A 20,101-nucleotide genomic window follows, 5' to 3' on the forward strand; every position below is an offset into this window, starting at 1 on the left:
AGAATTAATTTTATTAGTTTGCTCTTGTATTAAGCAAGAACAAAAAATAAATAAAAAAGTAATTTTATGCAGAATTTTCATGGGCTAATCAGTCGACACTGACGTATGACAACATCTGTCTCTTACAGTCTCACAGTCCAACCATCATTTAAGAGCATTATTTAAGCAGGAAATAAATCCCACTGAGATTAAGAACCTCTTCTTCTAACTAAACCATGAGTAGACATGGGTCCTTGAAAGTGCTTGAATTTTGTGAATTTGAAAAAAATTCAAGGCCCTTGAAAGTTTGTGAAAACTTCCCTGAATAGACATGTGTCCTTGAAAGTGCTTGAATTTTGTGAAATTGAAAAAAAAATTCAAGGCCCTTGAAAGTTTGTGAAAATCACCCTGAATAGACATGTGTCCTTGAAAGTGCTTGAATTTTGTGAAATTGAAAAAAATTCAAGGCCCTTGAAAGTTTGTGAAAATCACCCTGAATAGACATGGGTCCTTGAAAGTGCTTGAATTTTGTGAAATTGAAAAAAATTCAAGGCCCTTGAAAGTTTGTGAAAACTTCCCTGAATAGACATGTGTCCTTGAAAGTGCTTGCATTTTGTGAAATGAAAAAAAAATTCAAGGCCCTTGAAAGTTTGTGAAAATCACCCTGAATAGACATGTGTCCTTGAAAGTGCTTGAATTTTGTAGTATTGAAAAAATTGAAGGTCCTTGAAAGTTTGTGAAAATCGCCCTGAATAGACATGTGTCCTTGAAAGTGCTTGAATTTTGTGAAATTGAAAAAATTGAAGGCCCTTGAAAGTTTGTGAAAATCGCCCTGAATAGACTTGTGTCCTTGAAAGGGCTTGAATTTTGTGAAATTGAAAAAAAATCAAGGCCCTTGAAAGTTTGTGAAAATCACCCTGAATAGACATGGGTCCTTGAAAGTGCTTGAATTTTGTGAATTTGAAAAAAAATTCAAGGCCCTTGAAAGTTTGTGAAAATCGCACTGAATAGACATGGGTCCTTGAAAGTGCTTGAATTTTGTGAAATTGAAAATAAAATTCAAGGCCCTTGAAAGTTTGTGAAAATCACCCTGAATAGACATGGGTCCTTGAAAGTGCTTGAATTTTGTGAAATGAAAAAAAATTCAAGGCCCTTGAAAGTTTGTGAAAATCACCCTGAATAGACATGTGTCCTTGGAAGTGCTTGAATTTTGTTAAATTGAAAAAATTGAAGGCCCTTGAAAGTTTGTGAAAATCGCCCTGAATAGACATGTGTCCTTGAAAGTGCTTGAATTTTGTGAAATTGAAAATAAAATTCAAGGCCCTTGAAAGTTTGTGAAAATCACCCTGAATAGACATGGATCCTTGAAAGTGCTTGAATTTTGTGAAATTGAAAAAAAATTCAAAGGCCCTTGAAAGTTTGTGAAAATCACCCTGAATAGACATGGGGTCATTGAAAGTGCTTGAATTGTGTGCAAGAAAGAAGTGACATTGATATTTAGGTAAATGTCTCCCTTGTTTGTTACGCGCCACCTGCTGTTTCATGCCCTGCGTTGCTCGATGTACGCAGGACAAACGTGGACTCACACTTAGTAACAGTGTTGTGGACACTGTTGTCTGTTCTCTCTGTCGGTGACATGAGATTCCGTTTCAGAACAATGAGCGAGTAAAGTTAAAATGACGACGTGATGTCTGGGAAATGAAGATTCCAAAGAAAGTCCTTGATGTCAGTTAAGCTATGGAAACCCTGTGTTACATGACATAACTGTATAATGTCTCTCTGTCTTTGTGTCTCTGTGTCCTCGTCCTCCAGGTCTCAGGTTCTTGAGAGCGCTCAGATTGATACAGTTCTCGGAAATCTTGCAGTTTCTGAATATCTTGAAAACAAGGTGAGAAAAACACACTTTCACCTTCACTCACATCCTCACTCACTGTTAACAACCACCAGATGGCGTAAGAGCTCAGAATTATTACTTTATCACATAATAGAACTTAATTATTATTATTTGTTAATAAATGTATGTGTATGTGTTGGAAAAAGCCGACCTGATGGAGTCCAAAACACAGTGCTTCCCAAACACTGGGTCGAGACCTGTACATTTTTTTTTTCCTAACATGTATGTGTTTTTGTTTTAAATAACATGCATAAAATTAAAATAAAAATTATTCATATTTTGGCATCAGGTTTCGCAGATAAAGCTGTCGATTAGTCGTTACATTATGATTCAGATGTTTTAGAAGTGGGTTCTTGTATAGAAACATAGTTAAACTGTATGCAAACAAAACACTGCATTAATCAGACATGTCATTTTAATTACATTGAAGATTTTATACCCATTTGTATCATTTTAATACTGTTTTTTGTCATTTTATCTGAGGATTATTGTGCTCAAAACGTCTTAAACACAATTGTTTTTGTTTTCTTCTTTTTCTAGCAATTCCATAAAGCTGGTAAACCTGTGTTCCATCTTCATCAGCACATGGCTCACAGCTGCTGGATTCATACATTTGGTGAGTACACACACAGATATACTGTATAATATATATAATATTATATTTGTACAATTCCTGATTTTAACTGTCCATTTTCTTGACTTGTTTTTATAGTTTTTTTTGTACCAAAAAACCTCCTTTAGGGGAAAATAAAACTCTGAATATCAGATAAAATGTCATGTCCTCAGATTCACTGCCTCTCTCTTCTGTCATGTCGCACTAACCCGGTTTAGCCACTAGATGGTAGTCTAAGCTGGTTATATGAAGCTAAACACATGGAACTGGATTTAATCAAACTCTGTGTACACATCGCTGGTTTCAGTCAAATCTAATTCTCCTTCTTCTATAATTTCCAGGTGGAAAACTCAGGGGATCCTTGGGAAAACTTCCAAAATTCCCAGTCCCTTTCCTACTGGGAGTGTGTGTACTTACTGATGGTGACCATGTCCACAGTGGGATACGGGGACGTCTATGCAAAAACCACCCTGGGTCGACTCTTCATGGTCTTCTTCATCCTCGGCGGTTTGGTAAAAAAAAAATCTGGCTTATTTTCCTCCCTGAACCCCCCCCCCCCTCGTGTCCCTTCATTAATCCTGCCTGTTCCCATCTATGAACCCACAATGACTGATCAAAGATATTTGAAATGAATGAATAATTAAAGATCTAGTTTTTTTATGGTTTGTAAGTGTGGTTGTATAAATTCTTACTTAATTAAATACATGCCAGATACAATCTGTGAAGTTTTTTGGTCACTTTGTAAACCACTCACTCTCCCACACCAAATCCCATTGAAAAAAAGAAGCAATTTTAACATGATAGCACACAGGAGTTGCTGATCCACTCCTGCCTTTAACAGAGAGTTTAAATATGTTATTTATAAGCACTTAGCTTTAAATAACCAAAGTGACACAAACTTAGCAAATGAGGCGGCAGTGGACCAGCAGCTTCTGTGTCCCCATGAACTGAAATCGATGATTTTCTCTGTGGGCTTTGGTGTGGGAGTGTGAACACTTAAAATAGTGACACAAACTTCAGTTTCCAGCTTGAGAAGAGGCTGTTTCTCAGTCACTACTGACTATTATGTCAATATCTCATACAACTACACTTTAAAAATCACTTTTTATATATATTTTGTATGATAATTTACCATCTGAAGATATGAAATGTTAGAAATGTGTATCATTGCTTTGTCGTATCCCCGTCTCTGTTTAGTCAACTGTATTACTGTAGATAAATTACTATATGCTCCCATGTCCCCGCCCCCTTTTTGTCATAATAATAATAAGCTTCCTGTGTGATAATGTTGTGACAGTTTTGGTTACAGGACAGTCCTTCCTTCCTTCCACCCCAAACCCTGTCCTCCTGTGTCTTTTCCCACAATTCCAACAAACACAGGGGCAGGGAGATGAAGCTTAGGCCACCCTGACGGTTACCATAGCGACAGCAGCCTCTCACTCGTCGAGGTGCCACTTAAACACAAAAAGTTATTGTATCTGCGTTTTATACGACTAATACTACTACTAGTATACTTTATTTAACCAGGTAAAAAAATCAATACTCAATAATCAAATCACTTTTATTTGTTTAGCGCCAAATCACAATAAAACATTATCAGGTACATTTAAAATGGCTAATTACCCTGATTTCCAAAAATTCTACATCAATATTTAACTCTCCACACCAAATCCCATTGAAAAAACTAACAATTTTACACCACAGCACACAGGAGTTGTTGATCCATTTGTGTTTAAATGTCTTATTTTAAGACTTCGGGGTTTAAAATACTAAGGTCTGATTTACCGAAGTGACCCAAACTTACCAAAAGAGGGCGCAGTGGGCCAGCAAATCCCTGTGTCCCTGTGAGCTAAAATTGCTGGTTTTCTCTATGGAGTTTGGTGCAGGAGAGTGAGTCGTTTACAAAGTGACAAAATTCTAGCTGGAAAATGTCTGTCACATGATGAGATAATGGTGTGAATGTCCGTTAAAATCCGATATTTCAATGAGCATGTCAGTATGTCATACTGTATAAATATACTAAAATAAAACCACAATTTATATAGTAAGGAATGACAAGTTATACTATTTTCTCTCTATTTTTAAAGACTTTTTATAAGAAAAATATCAGTAAAATAGCTAGCATAGATGGACACATGCTGATTTTACCTCTTTTGGATCATTTATTTACCTAATCCCACTTTAATCAATGTAAATAACGAAGACGCTTTAAAATTCAGCTCCCAAATTGTTGATTCGCCGTTGATGTGCAAAGGCGTTTACTTCTGAAGCGCAGACTCCGCCAAAGTTACCAGTAACATTTTTCAATTCAACTCTCAGATGAACACGTTATTTTCTATTATTTCTACAGAAATGACACAAAAGTCGAGCAGTGAGAAAAAGTCTGTGCTCAATCACACAGCGATGGAGATGTAACAGCGGCGCGCGGCGCGCAATGACGTGTCCACAATTTCCTCTATTCCACATCAGCACTATATACGCTGATGACATGCAGCTGTGTGGACGTGTACCGTGTTGTCGTCATGGCGATAGGCCGTGTGTGTGCGTCTCTCTGGAAGTCTTTAGGGCTCGTACTCCGGGGCTGCTTCCTATCAACGGCAGTGCAGGCTACTTAATGATTCCAGGCTGGGGATGTTTGTCCCGAGCCAGGAATCCTTTCAAATCCACGTCATTTCACATTATCCTCGGTAATATAAAGGGAAACTTTGCAAAGCATGACTTAAGTGTGTATTTACAAGGGGCAGGGCACGGCTCTGCCTCTCAGTGGAGATGTAAACCTCAATGAGTGCTGTCAGTGATCGTCGTCGACCTTAAACTTAATTTATTTTAGATCTTTTTCTGTGTTTATTTACATCCACTTTAGCCACAGTTTGGAGAGGAGCTCCTTCTTTCAAATAAAAGACATGTTTTACATTATAACAGATACAATCTTAACTTATTCTACTTCCTGATGTTGATAAACTTGAATTTTGTGGCACCACTGCTCAATAATTAACTGTCCACTGTGATTAGCAAATAGACGATAAATGGACAAAATGACCTTGTGACCTTTCTGTTAAATGAACAATTAGTAGATTAGTCGAGAGAAATAAACGTTAATTCATTCCCCACATTATTTGATAACAGCAATGCCATCAGCGGTCATCCCGAATAACCATGTTTCTGATTGCTTAAGTTTAAAATAAGTGTGATTTTGAACCAAACACTACATATATAAACATAAGTAAGTTGCACAGTGTGATGATACCTCCGTAAAAAAGTCCACGGAAAAATCAGTTTATTAAATAATTATAATAAACAGGAACAGTAACATTCAGTTTTAATATCAAGCAAAGATGAAAAAAACAAAACATAATCAGACGTTGCGATACTCACCTCAAAGATTTGCTTGCTTGCAATTTTAATTTTCTGCCGAAATACTTTTAATAAGTTGGAGACTCCAACCAATTTATTTACAGTAACCCATTATTCTGACCTGTTTTCTGACGTGATTCAAATACTGTAAAAATATTCCCATAAATCATAGTGGTAGTATAATTAATTCTAAACAAACGTGGTCCTAAACAGATTCCTTGTGGCACCCCACCAATAATTGTACTTCCCCGTCGGCTGTGAAACTTTGCAAAATGCATCCAGCTCATTTTCCAGCCCAAACAAAAATGAGTCTTAATGTGTTTTGCAGCTGTGGACCACCAGGTGGGGCTACTCGCATCAACCTGCCGCTTCATCTGTGTTTGTTGGACGAAACATGGCACATAGGTTTTTCTTCAATCGCAGACTGAATAATCATCAGCTGTGACAAAATTCCGACTAAACCTTAACATTTAAAAAAGAAATGGGGCTATTTATTTTTGGTTTAGAAAGCGCTCTCTCTCATTTGTGTGAAGTTTAGTTTGTCTCTGAAGACAATGAGAGACGTTATTAATAATTCCCCCCCCTTCAGAAGAGTGAATTCACACACCAGTTTCCCCCACACACCACTCTGTGGCGCTCTAGTCTCTTTTTTAGTCTCTTCTTCTGTCTTCTATCTTCTCCTTAGGCCATGTTTGCCAGCTACGTCCCTGAAATCATAGAGTTAATAGGAAACCGCAAGAAATATGGTGGTTCCTATAGTGCGGTTAATGGGAGAAAGTAAGTATTCCAGATGGTTCTGCTGTGTTTTCTGTGTGCAGTGGAACCCTCTCTGCATGCCTTTTTTCTTTTTCTTTTTTGTTTTGTTTTTCTGTTCCATGCATGTAGGCCATGTTTGCTCGCTACGTGCCAGAAATTGCTGCTCTCATCCTTAATCGGAAGAAATACGGAGGGAGTTATAACTCGACACGAGGCAGAAAGTAAGTTGAAATGCAGACAAGGTGTGGTTGTGTGACTCGAGTGCAAACCTCTGAAGTTTTATAGGTAGTGGGGGGAGATTTCTTAGAACAGTAACGTTACACGATGACATCAAGTCACACTGCGTGACTGGAGACCTTGGCCATTCGAACACACATGTCCATTCCCCTCTCTTTTGTCTTCTCTGTCTTTTCTCTATCTTGTCTATAACTCAGAGATTTCCTGACATCATCTGTGTGCCGACCATTTTCTGTCGTTTTCCTCTTCTGAAACATCCTGTATTTGGAAAATAGAGTTTTCATGACTTCCACGCTGAACGCTAACCTGTGTAATAATTATGTCTTATTTATACAGGCAAAATTCAAAGAAAGAAAAAGTCATGAAACCCCTACTGTCCGCTTTTAGGAATTTTTCTTTTTCCCCCCACAAGAAAATACATTTAAACATCTGCTCTTTTTTTAAGCATCATCAATCTTAATCATCACTGCAGGACAACACTTCCTTTGTTGTTTTGTTTCTGCTTGAATTTGTTTTGCATGTTTAGTAGAATTTGGACTTTAGTCAAACGGTGGACTCACACGTTACGGCTAACCATGTAGCAAGAGCTGCTAAAGCGATGGCGATGTGTTTGTCTGCCATGTCCAACATCATTGGGTTGGCTTTGTTCGACAAAAAACAATGGGTAGAACAACCTTGTTCAAGAACTCTCTGAGGGTTCATTTATTCATTAATTCACTCATTGTCTACTGCTTTATACTCCATTTAAACCTATTTATTTAAAACCATATTTATTTTTTTGATGCTTATATTATTGTGGAAATGTTTATATAAATCGCAATTGTAGCATAAATTAGTGTAAACAAAAGTGGGCCCAAACAGCTTCCTTGTGGCACCCCACAACTAATGGCGCTTTTCCACTATACAGTTATAGCTTGGCATGGCTCGACTCTACACATATGGTATTGTTTTTCATGACTTCATAGTTCCTACTCAATGTGGGCGGAGTCATCATAACATGGCTGCATGAAACTGCCGTGACGCGGTTTTATACGCGACACAAACTGTGAAGTTTGTAACGCAGTTTTTTTGCGTAGAACTGAATCATTAGAATCGGTCGATTAAAAAGATTTGTTCACCGACACTAAACTGAAATACAACTGAATATGGTTGTGATCGGGCTCACGATTGCCGGCTTTCGGCAAAGCTGTCGCTAAATACACAGACTCCTCTGCATTTCCTTTGCTAATTGTTGGAGATTAACAGTTTTCAGTGATTTTGTCTTTTTAACTGATATACATTTCGGCGTTGTTCGTTCATGACTCTTCCAGTGACGACATGTTTCCTTTCATCCCGACCGGCCTAGGCACATCTGTGAGTCTTGTTCTTCCAGAGATTTCTTCCTGTTAAAGGGGAGATTTTTCACTCTCTGGCCAATCAGTGGCCGTCTCTCTGTTGACGTCACATTTTAGTATCAGATCAGCTCGCTTGGAACCTCGTCAGAGCAGGTGCTAAAAAAAAACACCAGGTACCAGGCACTATCACTGTAGTAAAAGCAAAAAAAACCGAGTGGAGTCGAGACGTTAATTAACCAATTAAAGAAATGTTTGAGCTAAACACTTAAACGTGATTCCTTTAGAGCTAATGCCTCTGGTCCCACAATGCAGTTGGACAATGCCCTGACGCTGCTCCGAGCAGCTTTTCGGTCTATATATGTACGTGTGAGTCCACCATAGCTGCATCACTCTGGCATGTTCTCAATGATCTGCTTTGTATTTGAAAAAAAACAAAAAACCCATCCTCATCCTGTCATCTGTCGCTGCACACGTCATCGCACCATCAATGCTTGACATGACTCTGGCCCTGATCTTCAGTCAGCTCCCACACCCTGAATGCTGGATGCCTCATCGTCCATTTGGAGGCTTCTCGATTGCTCTTTGGCTTGCTTTGTCTGCTTGATTCTTGGTGTTTTTGCCTGTGTTTTTGTGCTCGTGTGGTGATGATGCTGCTGCTGGTGCTGCTGGTGCTGCTGGTGCTGCTGGTGGACTTTTGCCTCCAGAGTATCCTGTTATTTCATGTCTTCTGTGTGTCATTATACCTCCTGTTGCTGAGGTTCCAGTGCGCTGTGAAGTGAGTGTGACACTCTGTTTGCACAAGATTACCACAGTGCTTATTGTGCAGCGCTGTTCTCTTCCCCCTGCGGCTCAAACCTTACTGACATTCAGCACACAGGTTTATTTGAATCCAATTGTGGTTTTGGTGTCCAGAACAGGGAGGGTAGACTCTTTTCTTCTTCGCTTTCTTTCTTTCCTTGGCATCTGCTCCTCTTCTGTCTCTGTCTTACTCTGTTTCTCTTTTCCAAAGCCGTCTCCCAGAGCTTTCAGCGGGGTGTATTCCAGGGAGTCAATAAAAGATGGAGACATTAGTGGGAAAAGAAGCCTTTGTTCGATAATGTTTGCCTGTCATTGGGATAAGATGGATGAAATGTTATGTTTGGCTGCAGTGAACTCAGCCCAGACTTAGACGGTTGTTGAGAGAAACCCTTTATTTTTTTCCCTTTAAGCCTGATTTAAGCTCCTTTCCTCGACACTTTTGATAATTGTTGCATGATAAAAAGTGAGTTGTGCAAAGTTTTCAATTTCAACTCATCTCTTTAGACTCTTTTACTTACACGACATATCAGGGCTGCAGCTATTAATCGAATATTAATCGACTAAATTCATCGATTAATCTCTTTAAATGTTTTTTTTTTTTATCAGTTTCTGTGATTTTTCAGCTTCTTTAATGTGAATGTTTTCTGGTTTCTTTGCTCCATATGTCAATGAAATCATCAAAACTGAATCATTTTGGTCTGTGGACTAAACAAGACATTTGAAATCAACCTTTAGAGGTTTGGGAAACACAATCAACACGTTTAAACATTTACTCACAATTCATGGACCAAGCAACCGCTCAATCAATCCAGAAAATAATAGACAGCTTAAATGAATTAATTGAATTTAATTGTTATTTACAGCCGTACATTATATCATTCTGATCAGGACTTCTTTCTGTCTGCGTGTATATTTGTGTTTATCTGTACTACTCTTTCTCCATTTTCATAATGGATGGATTTGATAAAGTTGTTAAATATAATTAAGGAATGATAATAAATTGACTTTTACTGAAATGAATATGTTAGCGCTCGCTGCGTCTGTTCAACCAATGAAGAGAGCAAAACGCACACTAAGTTTGTTACATAGCGATTTACATAAGAAAATTCAACATGTGCGTGACGAGAGGAACGTTCTGAGTGACATAAAATACAACATTTTTGTAAGTTAACACATTTTTACTCAATGAAACACAGTTGGAAGGCAGGGGAATGCCAACGTTGTTGCTAACTCAACAACGGAGAGGAAGTAGGGATTAGCCGATACAATACTCAGTCATTAAAATCACTGGATCAGATATCAGACAGATAAAAATGTATCATAAAATCACATATTTCACTTTGCACACTTTTTACACACTGTAAAATGTAAATAATATAATATAATATTATAATATAAAATATTCTTCTCCTTCTTTATAGGAGAAGAATATTTGTTAGTTTGAAAGGTTTAGAGTTACTTTATGGGATTGATATCGGTGTCAGTAGATATTCATGTTTGTGATATTGGAATCGGACACAAAAATATAGGAATAGGACATTTGCCAAAAGCTAGCTAGCTAAATCAGACTTCAGACTTCAAAGTGCAGTGTGAAACACACGGGAGTAGAGACGCCGTGAATAATCACGTCGATAAATGTATGTGTTTGGCGTTCACGTGAATTGGACCCGAAGCGTAGCGTAAACAGGTTTGTCGTGTGGGTTTTGGTCCGAACGCTGGGATTGAGTGCGTTATTGTTTAGCAGCTGTCATCACACACAAATCATGGAAATGAGATTAGGAGATTACACGTGTCCAACTGATCACAGAGCTCATAAACAGTGAGGTCACGGTGCTTTTTTTGTGAAGTGTCTCTAACGTGACCCTTTTTCGTTGTGTCTCTGCCCGGCTTCTGTCATGTGAAACAGGCCTTGCAGGGTATTTGGAAGTGAGAGGGTCTCATTGGATCCATACTGACGCTCTGTTTGATGCTAGCGTTGCTTACAGTACCCTGTGCAGTGTAGCGTACAAGCGTGAGCGCAGTGACAGCTTTCGGCCCGAGTACGTGGACGTAATAATGACAACTGTTGCACTCTGTTGGCGCCCGCTGCTCTCGGGGGGCTCTGTGGTGGTTTCCATTATACATTTATGGTTTCCATTAGCTCCGACTTCAACGGATTGAGCGGCTGGCACAGACACCGGCTTCAACCCTGGCTGAACTCTGACATACACCTTGGAAAGTGAGCAGTGTCACCTCAAACTGTATCACACAAGCAGGCACCAACATGTGCTTGCTAAATAAGGCTAGCAGTTTAGAAATAGTGAACAAAGCGACGTGACAAACTGTGTCCGATGTGAATACATCATTACTGTACTAGCGTTCATGGACATGTAGCTATGTTGTTTTTATGTAAAAATAAATTAAAAAAATCACTAAATGGACTAGATTAGCTTGTTAGTTAGCAAACCTAGCTGTAACACGAACATTAACCACCATTGACTAGTGATGTTTTGTGGGAAATGGAACACGCGTAACTCGTGAATGACGTCTTTCCCATTTCCGACTTTCGACTTCCGAGTTATACTTTGTGTAAGCTTAGCTTTGTTTAGCTTGTAATCTTGGCTTTACCTTCATGTAAGAAAACTTTTTTACCAAAGTATAATTAAGTTTCACTTAATCATAAAGTTTTTGATCTATTGTTAAAAGTTCCTTTATAAATAGCTGCATTTATGTGGATTATTATGAGTAATTTCATGTTAATTTAAAGCACATATTAGCAGAGCATAGCCACCTTGCTTCACCTCGCTAATGCGACTCATAATTTTATTTTTAGAACACATTAAATATTGAAATTCTTCCTTGCTGAAATATGTAAGGAGACGTTAGATTTTGAAGTTATTTAAGGTGTTTTTTTAGCAGCATTCCAAATGTTGGGAACGCACGACTTAGACGATGATTCGTACAGGAAGTGACATCACTGACGTAAGGATTAGAGCAGTATTAAACTGTTGCTGATGTTTGAGCCCTTGGTTTGTTCATCATGACTGCATGCTGTGTACATGTAAATGCATGCTGTGTAAATTCCCTTTTGCATTGAATGTGATTTTGTCTCTCACTTGTTTATTTCTCGTTGGTGTCAAGTTTGGTTTTCTTGTGTTGAGAAAAACAAAAACCTATCTAAAGACCTTGAGTTGCTCTATATATTGGGGTTTTTCTTCTTTTTTCTAAAATGTATTGTTAGGCTTTTTTGCAAGCCTCAAACTCTGCTTTCGTTTTGTGAAATTTCACTTCACGTTCTACGTGAACTCACAGTTTGAAAATCCTGACCAGAAACCTGACTGTTTTTTTTTAATTTTGTGTGTTTGAACCTCAACCCTGAGCCAGATATGTTAAATACCGTCTCTCTGACATTCATTTGTTGCCACGGTTACTGCCTATTTTCCCTAAATACTCATATGCGCAGTGTAAATAACACTTAATACCCACCGTTCAGCCAGCGTGACCAAACCTGAGTTGCACATGCCAGCCTGATTATTTTGGTCGGCGGTCAAACTGCGAAGACTCATCTGTGTTATCCTTTTCCTAAACCCTCTTTTTTTCTTTTTTCAGCCAGACAATTATTCCAGGATTAAATTAGCTGTCCCTCTTTGCGGACAGGATTTACGGTAGAGGAAGTTCAAATTTAATGACGTCTATTACGTGAAACATAATTTCACGGGAACATTTTCTGTCTTAAAATCAAATTATTCGTCGGATCACTGGGAAAAAAAACCCCAACAAGAATAATAAATCCCCTCTGTTGCACTACATTTGTTTCTGTGTGTGAACTCAACTATACGCACACATAGGAATGAGCTGATATAATACTATCAGTATTGGTATTAGGCCAAAATCAATTGATTGGATATTGGAAAAATAAAAGATTAAAGCCAATACAGCCCAATAAACTTAAATTATGATGTTATTTCTTTACTAAAAACAGGAAACATGCTGTAAAGTGAGATGTTCACTAACATTGTAATGTGACAAAGATGTGAAGAGGGTTCCAAATGTCTGCTAGACATTTGGAACGCTGTGGAATTTTAAACGGCTAGTTAAAGGGCCAGTACACGTGAGAACAAGTTTTGGATAATTCGCAAAAGTTTCGTAAAATGGTGGATTTTTATCCGCAAAAAAAAAGGTTTTCTTCGATGAAAACGATGATTTTCTTCTTGCTCTTGCGTCGTTAGCTTAATGCACACGCTCCGCATCGTCCTCTCGGTTTTTGGTGTATTTCTGTGGCAGCATAACAGCGCCACATACAGGCCTGACATGTACACTACAGCGTTTAGAGTCGTGTGGGGTGATTTTATGTGTAGAAGACATTTCCTTGCTATGTTTACGGAAATCTTTTTAAGAACAAAAAACTAAAATATTGTCTGGGGAAAGTTCTGTTTCTGTGTGGATAAGGCCAGAGCGAGGTGGTAAACGCATCAGTGGTCCTCTTTAACTTGTGTTTTTATTAACCGCTGAGTTGTTTAAAAGACTGATATCCGCGCTGGTCGATGCTCAAGGTCGAACACAAATCCCCTGTCTGACATCCATAATCAAACTTTAAAGCCACACAAGCCAAATAATAAACTTAATGAGCGCTCGTACTCGGAGAAGGGCATCTGGATAGCGAGGAGAGGAAAACATGACTGATGTTTTTCATCTCGCGAAACGAGAGACGCCTTGTGCCAGATACTGCCGGCTGCCCACAGACATCTCAGCTCATCAGCTTGTAAGACCACACGGTTCCTGTTGCTCGACTCTGGCCAGCCGTGCAATTACGTCCGCTCGTTAGATTCTCCTTAAAGAGGACAGGGGCGACATCTGCGAAGACCATTACGACCTGCGATGTCCACAAGCTGCCGTTCCTTCAATGTGTCGCCTCGCTTCTGCCAAGTCTGCTTCACTTTAGCCGCGACTGCTCCATCTGGTGCAGGACAGCCGAGACGCTCGGCGATCCCAGCTGCGGTTCTCCTCGAAAAACACACCAAAAAACACGTCTCTGTTTCTTTTTAAACCTGTCAGACGGAGTCAGACTCCAGTAATGCTCCATGGACGTCGACTGTTATGGGTCAACGTGTTAGCCAGAACTTCCCTTTCTGAGTATAACGGCACGATAACGCACTGAGGGAAACCTGTCATAACAAATCACGTCTGATGATAAGATGTTAGGCCGTTAACAAATGTGACTTCTTTATAATTCCGGGAGAGTAACCTCATACCCGCTCAGCCGTCCAGTGCCCAGACGCTCGGGGAATGAATTGCTTCAATTGTCTCCTGGCATAAATAGTGGATGAGGCCGGTGTCACTGCACAGATTGCTTTACGGGTCCAGAGGGTAATTAGAGTGTCCACATTAATCCGTGACAATATTAGACCGGGCTGGAATCCACTCAGCATGTCTGGAAACAGACCTGGTGACATGTTACTGCAGAGGGTCCTAAATCCTCTGGATTAGTTTCTAATCTGTGAGATACTGTGTAATATGGATGGTTACTGATTAGGTATGAGCTGATACAATACTCGGTATCGGTCCAATTCTGGTCAAAACCACTGGATCGGATATAGAGACAGGCAGTGGATATCCGTGCTAAGAGCTGCTGTTGGAGAGTTGGAAGTAGCAGGATTACCCAGCTAATCTCAGCTGTCTGCATACCCCCGATAGAAAGTTAAAAAAACAGAGAGCTGATGCATTTCTGCCGATCTTCAGGAGTTTGTTGAAGGCAACTGGAAATGCTGAAGAAGGATTCGAGAAACTTAAGTCCAGTTGCCCACAACTAGCTGCTGGAGATGACTCTGACCTGGATAACAAGAAGAACCTTCACGGAAATGTTTCTACCAGCGTTTTGTCCATTTTCTTTCTCTTTACTTTAATCAAAGTTGGGTAACTTGATTGTTCAAACTAGAGACAAAATCAAGAAGGTTCTATGACCAAAATATATCTGCACTTCCACAAAAACGTAAGGAAACCAAAGTGTTCAAGAGATCACAGACGTCCGCCAAGGCTTTAACACTTTGTCACGTGTGTTTTGCAAACCAGCACCTGAATCTTTTTACATTTTCATCCACTGGATCAAGAAGAACCATCTGGATCTGTATAGAACTTTACCTTCTTATAGCTACTACCGTCTTACATAAACATGACTATGTTGTTATTGTTATTGTTACTGTAATCCAGATCAGAATTAAATTTAGTCTGATGGTAGACTAAGTCTAATCCTGCATACACATACCAAGTTTTGTTCAAATCCGAGAGATTGAAATTTCTTGAAAATACTATAATAGATTCTTACTATAAATGCAATGGGAACATATTTGGGTGATTGGCTACCCGTCACAAGAAATTCAGATTGATCTGTCAAAAACTGTGGACCGGAACTTCCAGATAAACCCACTCCACATCAACGCTGAACCCAGAGGGTTCTGCATCTAACATGGAGCATAAGTGAACCTTTGGTCTCGTTAAAAATCTTAATAAGAAGCGCGTCACAGCTGCAAAAAACCCGTTAATCCAAGTCTTGATCGTTTTCTTGCCTTCGGTGCAATCAGAGGACAAACAGGGTCAACTTCAAAAAAACACTGATCTGGCCCGGTATTTCCCTGCTGCTGTAATCATCCCCTCTGACTGAGCCCTCAAATCCTGCCAAGGATCTGTCAGAGACTCTGAGGTCCTGTTTAGAATTTGTGTCAACCACAGGCCCTTTCACATCACTTTGAAAGTTTTAAGTAATGTTCCGTGTAAAAAAGTGCAAGCATATTGATGTACATGTCTTTGTCAACATCCATCGGGCTCACAGAGGGGGCGGTTTGGCCGAGGGGACGGTTTTCTTCTATTGAGAACGGATGACGGAGCGACCACTGTGGGCTCTGTGATTGTATCTGATTTTCTAAAGTGGCTCAGAGTTGAGTGTTTGATTGCACTTGTCCTGCAGAGTTTAACCACTTTCATTACATCGGGGGAAAATATTCACTTATATGGCAAAAAAGATATAATTCACTTAGCCGTGCGCTTTGAAACAACATTTCTTGACATGTGTATAGATTTTTTTGCAGTCTATATTTGAGTTAGAGTGCTTTGGTTTAACTGATTATCTCTGGGAGAAATGCCAGTGTCTGCAGTGATTAATGTCGCCCACTCAAGATGATTTCTCCCCCCCCCTTCCTTTCCTTTCCTTTCCTTTCCTTTCCTTTCCTTCCCTTCCTTCCTTCCTTCCTCGCAGGCATATTGTGGTCTGTGGTCATATTACCCTCGAAAGTGTCTCCAACTTCCTCAAAGACTTCCTACACAAGGACAGGGATGATGTCAATGTAGAAATTGTGTTTCTCCATAAGTAAGTCGACCTTCCACACTTCATGTGTAACTTAGCGCTCAACACGATGTACATTTGACCTGACGTGTTCTTTATCTGTGTGTGTGTGTGTGTGTGTCTGTGCTAGTATTTCCCCTAATCTTGAGCTGGAAGCCTTGTTCAAACGCCACTTTACACAAGTGGAGTTCTACCAGGGATCTGTTCTCAACCCTCACGATCTGGCCAGGGTGAAGGTAACGTCTCTGACGACACAAACACTGAAGAGAATTGTTGTCCAAGTGAAGATTGAACCACTTTTTTCAGGTGTAAACCAGGTTATATTGGTATCTAGTTGGGGTGGGAATCTTTAGGAACCTCACGATTCAATCCTGAAGCGAGTGGATTTAAAGATCCATCATTAAAGCAGAATTACGTAGGATTTTTACGCTAATTTAACAGCTTCAGAGTTAATGTCTTCTTGGCGGCAGTCTCCACTGCCCCCTACTGTCTGTTAGCGGAAAACCAGCCTTGCAAGATCAGGGCTGTTGACCCGGAGTCCTCGGAATCAGGAGGTCTCGCAAAAGTCTCGGTTCTCGCAAGAAACGCGAATTGTTACCGGCTATAAGTTTGAGGCGGTGCTTGCAAAAAAGCAACCAAACTTGCACAGTTTCTACTTCAACCGTCTTAAGACCTTCATGGCAATCAGCTCCGCCTGGATTTATTTAGATTTTATGGCTGTAGAATTGAGTTCTTCTGCCCCCTTTTTTCCCAAGATAACTTTCACTTTCTTTAAAAATCTGGCAGTTATTCAACCGTTTAGGAATTACGGTACTGAGAAGCTGACGTCACAAACAAAAGTGTAAGCTAGTTCCGTGGAAGTCCTGAGGTTCTACCGTAAAGACAAGTATATGGGCGCAAAGCTCTGTTTCTCTGCTTTCCGGTATCCATCCATCTATCTTCTACTGCTTTCTACCAACTTCTACCAATCTCTGCTGACATAGGGCGAAAGGCGGAGTCACCCCTGGACAGATCGCCAGTCCATAGTTCTTGAATTTTGTAGTTATCACAAATGGTTTAGGAGTTACGGTAACAGAAGTTACTCAATCGTCTTCACTGACTTTGGCGTTTAACTCGTACAGTAATGGAACTGTCTCGACATTGGCCGGTGTTGAAACCTCTGATTTGTTTAATCCTCTGAGGGAAAGAAAGACAGAGGACGAGTTTGTGTTCATAAATCTTGACTTGCAACGACAGCTTTGTCGTTCACATGTTTGTTTTCTTTGACACTTTCTTTCCTCCGCAGATCGAGTCAGCAGATGCCTGTTTAATCCTCGCCAATAAATACTGTGCAGATCCTGACGCTGAAGACGCCTCCAACATCATGAGGTATTTATTTATTTAACCGTCTGGACTTATGACGCGTTCACGACAAATGTGAAGCCATTTTTTGTGTCACTGGATCATTTTCATCATAATGTTGGAAGAATCTCGTCGTTGATTGGATTTTGCAGCATCGCACGTTTGCCAAATATTCATATTAATATTCAATATGCCAAAAAGTCACTCAAGTTGTTCACCAAGTGTAACTTTATAAAAAACTGTGGTGCAAACCTGGCAAAATAAGACCATTGTTCACTGTATCTGCCTGGCTTCTGACTTTCAGGGTCATTTCGATCAAGAACTACCATCCCAAGATCAGAATAATCACGCAGATGCTCCAGTATCACAACAAGGTAAGATAAAGAAACCGAAACTGGAACAATATGGGAACAAACCTGACCTCTGCTTCCAAGCTCTGTTTAAGGGACCAGTGTGAGGGAGTTAGCTCTATCTCAGGGTGAAGTTGCATATTTCAGTTAGCTATATATATATATATATATATATATACTATATATATATATATATATATATACATATATATACATATATATATATATGGGTTAGGGTTAAGGTTATGTATTTTAAAATATTAAAGAAATCCAGATATCTTTAGATATATAAGATGTGTATATATAGTGTTGTGTTGAAGTTATTTGGGTTTTATTTTGTAGAAAATCAGCATCGGCTACTGTGGTGGGACAGGTTCCCTTAGGGCCCCATAAGGGCTTGGGCCGGCCCTGCTGAGAACCTTCTCAGATGAGCTTTAATGGATCATTCCTGGCTAACAAAAATGTGAATTTTTAAGAGTGTATTACATTCTGTTGATAGCTGTCCCTCCCCCTAAATTCTACCTACAGGACCTTTAATCCATAAAATAACCGTTATCATCGAAAGAGACTTTTATTTGGATTAAATCTGAGACCTCAGTGTTGAAGTGTTAGACAAGTAACACGATCTATGTTAGTAAGTGTTTTTTGTGGGGTAAAAAATAACTAAAATGTGATTTACGATAAAAAGAAAGTGCAGTTTTTTAGTTTTTAAACACAAATACTCTGACTCTGTCGTATCACTGCGTCTTTAAAAGCAAAATGCCATTTAAAATATTTCCAATCGAATCTCCAGTCAGTGTTTTGAGCTAACGAGATGCATTCAAGAAACCTCATAAAATCCATCACTTAACTAAACACTTGTTACCACTGCTGCCACCTTGTGGTAACAGATGTGCCACACATTAGGACGAAGAAAGATTTGTTTTTAACTGATAGAACATTTGCTTCGTCTCAGTCACTGATGGACGTTTTATAATCAAACACTCGTGTCCTTTTTGTGCTAAAGACATAAAAAGTGTCTGTTGCCACTTTAGAGGAACATAATCTGCTTGTTTAGCAAACAGACGTTTGAGCTCTGCTCCCAAACTGTTGATGTTCTCCTTGAGGGAAAGTGAATGACTGTGACCTCTCGTGTCCTTCTCGTGCGATCAAGGCCCATCTGCTGAACATTCCGAGCTGGAACTGGAAGGAGGGTGACGATGCTATCTGCCTGGCTGAGCTGAAGGCAGGCTTCATTGCCCAGAGCTGCCTGGCTCAGGGCCTGTCCACCATGCTGGCCAACCTCTTCTCCATGAGGTCCTTCATCGAGGTAACACAGAGGAGCCTGCACTCCCCAACACGCTGTTGTTAATGTGAATCAGACTGCGTTTTCTGTAAATGACACGGTTTGCTCTGCGATGGAAGGTAAGGTTAACATAACTGGATACTGTAAGTCTTTGTCCGCGCGCTGACAGATGGACTCGATCCATTAAATGCAGAACATTCTCCGGCAAAGTCTCTGACGTCTTTGTCTGGGGAAATACTTCCATCCTGGCACGTCATTTTTCACTCTGACATCTCACGTGGAATCTGCTCAGTGTTCTCTGCAGTTTAGACGTGAAGAGGTGTTTGCTTCCATCAAAGATCTGTTTTCATGTCGTAAAGAAGATGATGGATCAGCTTATAATGACCCGAGGAAAACATCTGCACACCACATTGAGCCGCTGTTTGATGGAAAACTGAGTTTTACCTTCACGTCTGACTTTTTCTCTGCTTGCAGATTGAGGAGGACACATGGCAGAAGTATTATCTTGAAGGAGTGGCTAATGAGATGTACACAGAGTATTTGTCCAGTGCCTTTGTGGGCCTCTCCTTCCCCACGATCTGTGAGTAAGTATCTCCTCTGTACCCACTCACCAAGTCCATCAGGGACTCAGGAAGTTCAGGTTTGGTATGAAACTCAGAAGTTTTAACGGTATTGACCGTAGTATCTCGGCATCACGGAGAACCAAGTCGCGTTAAATCAAGTGCTGCCGTTTTAGGACCTGAAGGTGAATCTAAGGGTGCGTTCACACCAGAGCAGGTGTGAAAGGTCATCCGAACTCTGGTCCACCAGAAAAAGTGGCCCTCGGTTAGTTTGCAATTGAACCC

At 39.9% G+C, this 20,101-nt stretch overlaps 1 protein-coding gene across 17 annotated transcripts in view; it reads left to right on the top strand.

Annotated features, from left to right (window-relative positions):
• LOC131473967 (calcium-activated potassium channel subunit alpha-1a-like) overlaps positions 1-20,101 on the top strand; it is a 168,300-nt gene that overhangs the window by 88,636 nt on the left and 59,563 nt on the right. For 12 of the 17 annotated variants that reach the window (XM_058651629.1, XM_058651624.1, XM_058651631.1 and 9 more), the window contains exons 6-15: positions 1,792-1,867; positions 2,414-2,489; positions 2,828-2,998; positions 6,526-6,617; positions 16,194-16,304; positions 16,411-16,516; positions 17,566-17,648; positions 17,926-17,995; positions 19,125-19,280; positions 19,731-19,840. In XM_058651629.1, coding sequence (XP_058507612.1) covers positions 1,792-1,867; positions 2,414-2,489; positions 2,828-2,998; positions 6,526-6,617; positions 16,194-16,304; positions 16,411-16,516; positions 17,566-17,648; positions 17,926-17,995; positions 19,125-19,280; positions 19,731-19,840 — 1,051 coding nt within the window. Of the gene's footprint in view, positions 1-1,791; positions 1,868-2,413; positions 2,490-2,827; positions 2,999-6,525; positions 6,618-6,725; positions 6,818-16,193; positions 16,305-16,410; positions 16,517-17,565; positions 17,649-17,925; positions 17,996-19,124; positions 19,281-19,730; positions 19,841-20,101 lie in introns of all 17 variants that reach the window. The other 5 variants (XM_058651625.1, XM_058651632.1, XM_058651627.1 and 2 more) reach the window with 1 other exon arrangement.

Source organism: Solea solea, chromosome 15 (genome assembly GCF_958295425.1).
Source record: "Solea solea chromosome 15, fSolSol10.1, whole genome shotgun sequence".
Lineage (NCBI taxonomy): Eukaryota > Metazoa > Chordata > Actinopteri > Pleuronectiformes > Soleidae > Solea > Solea solea.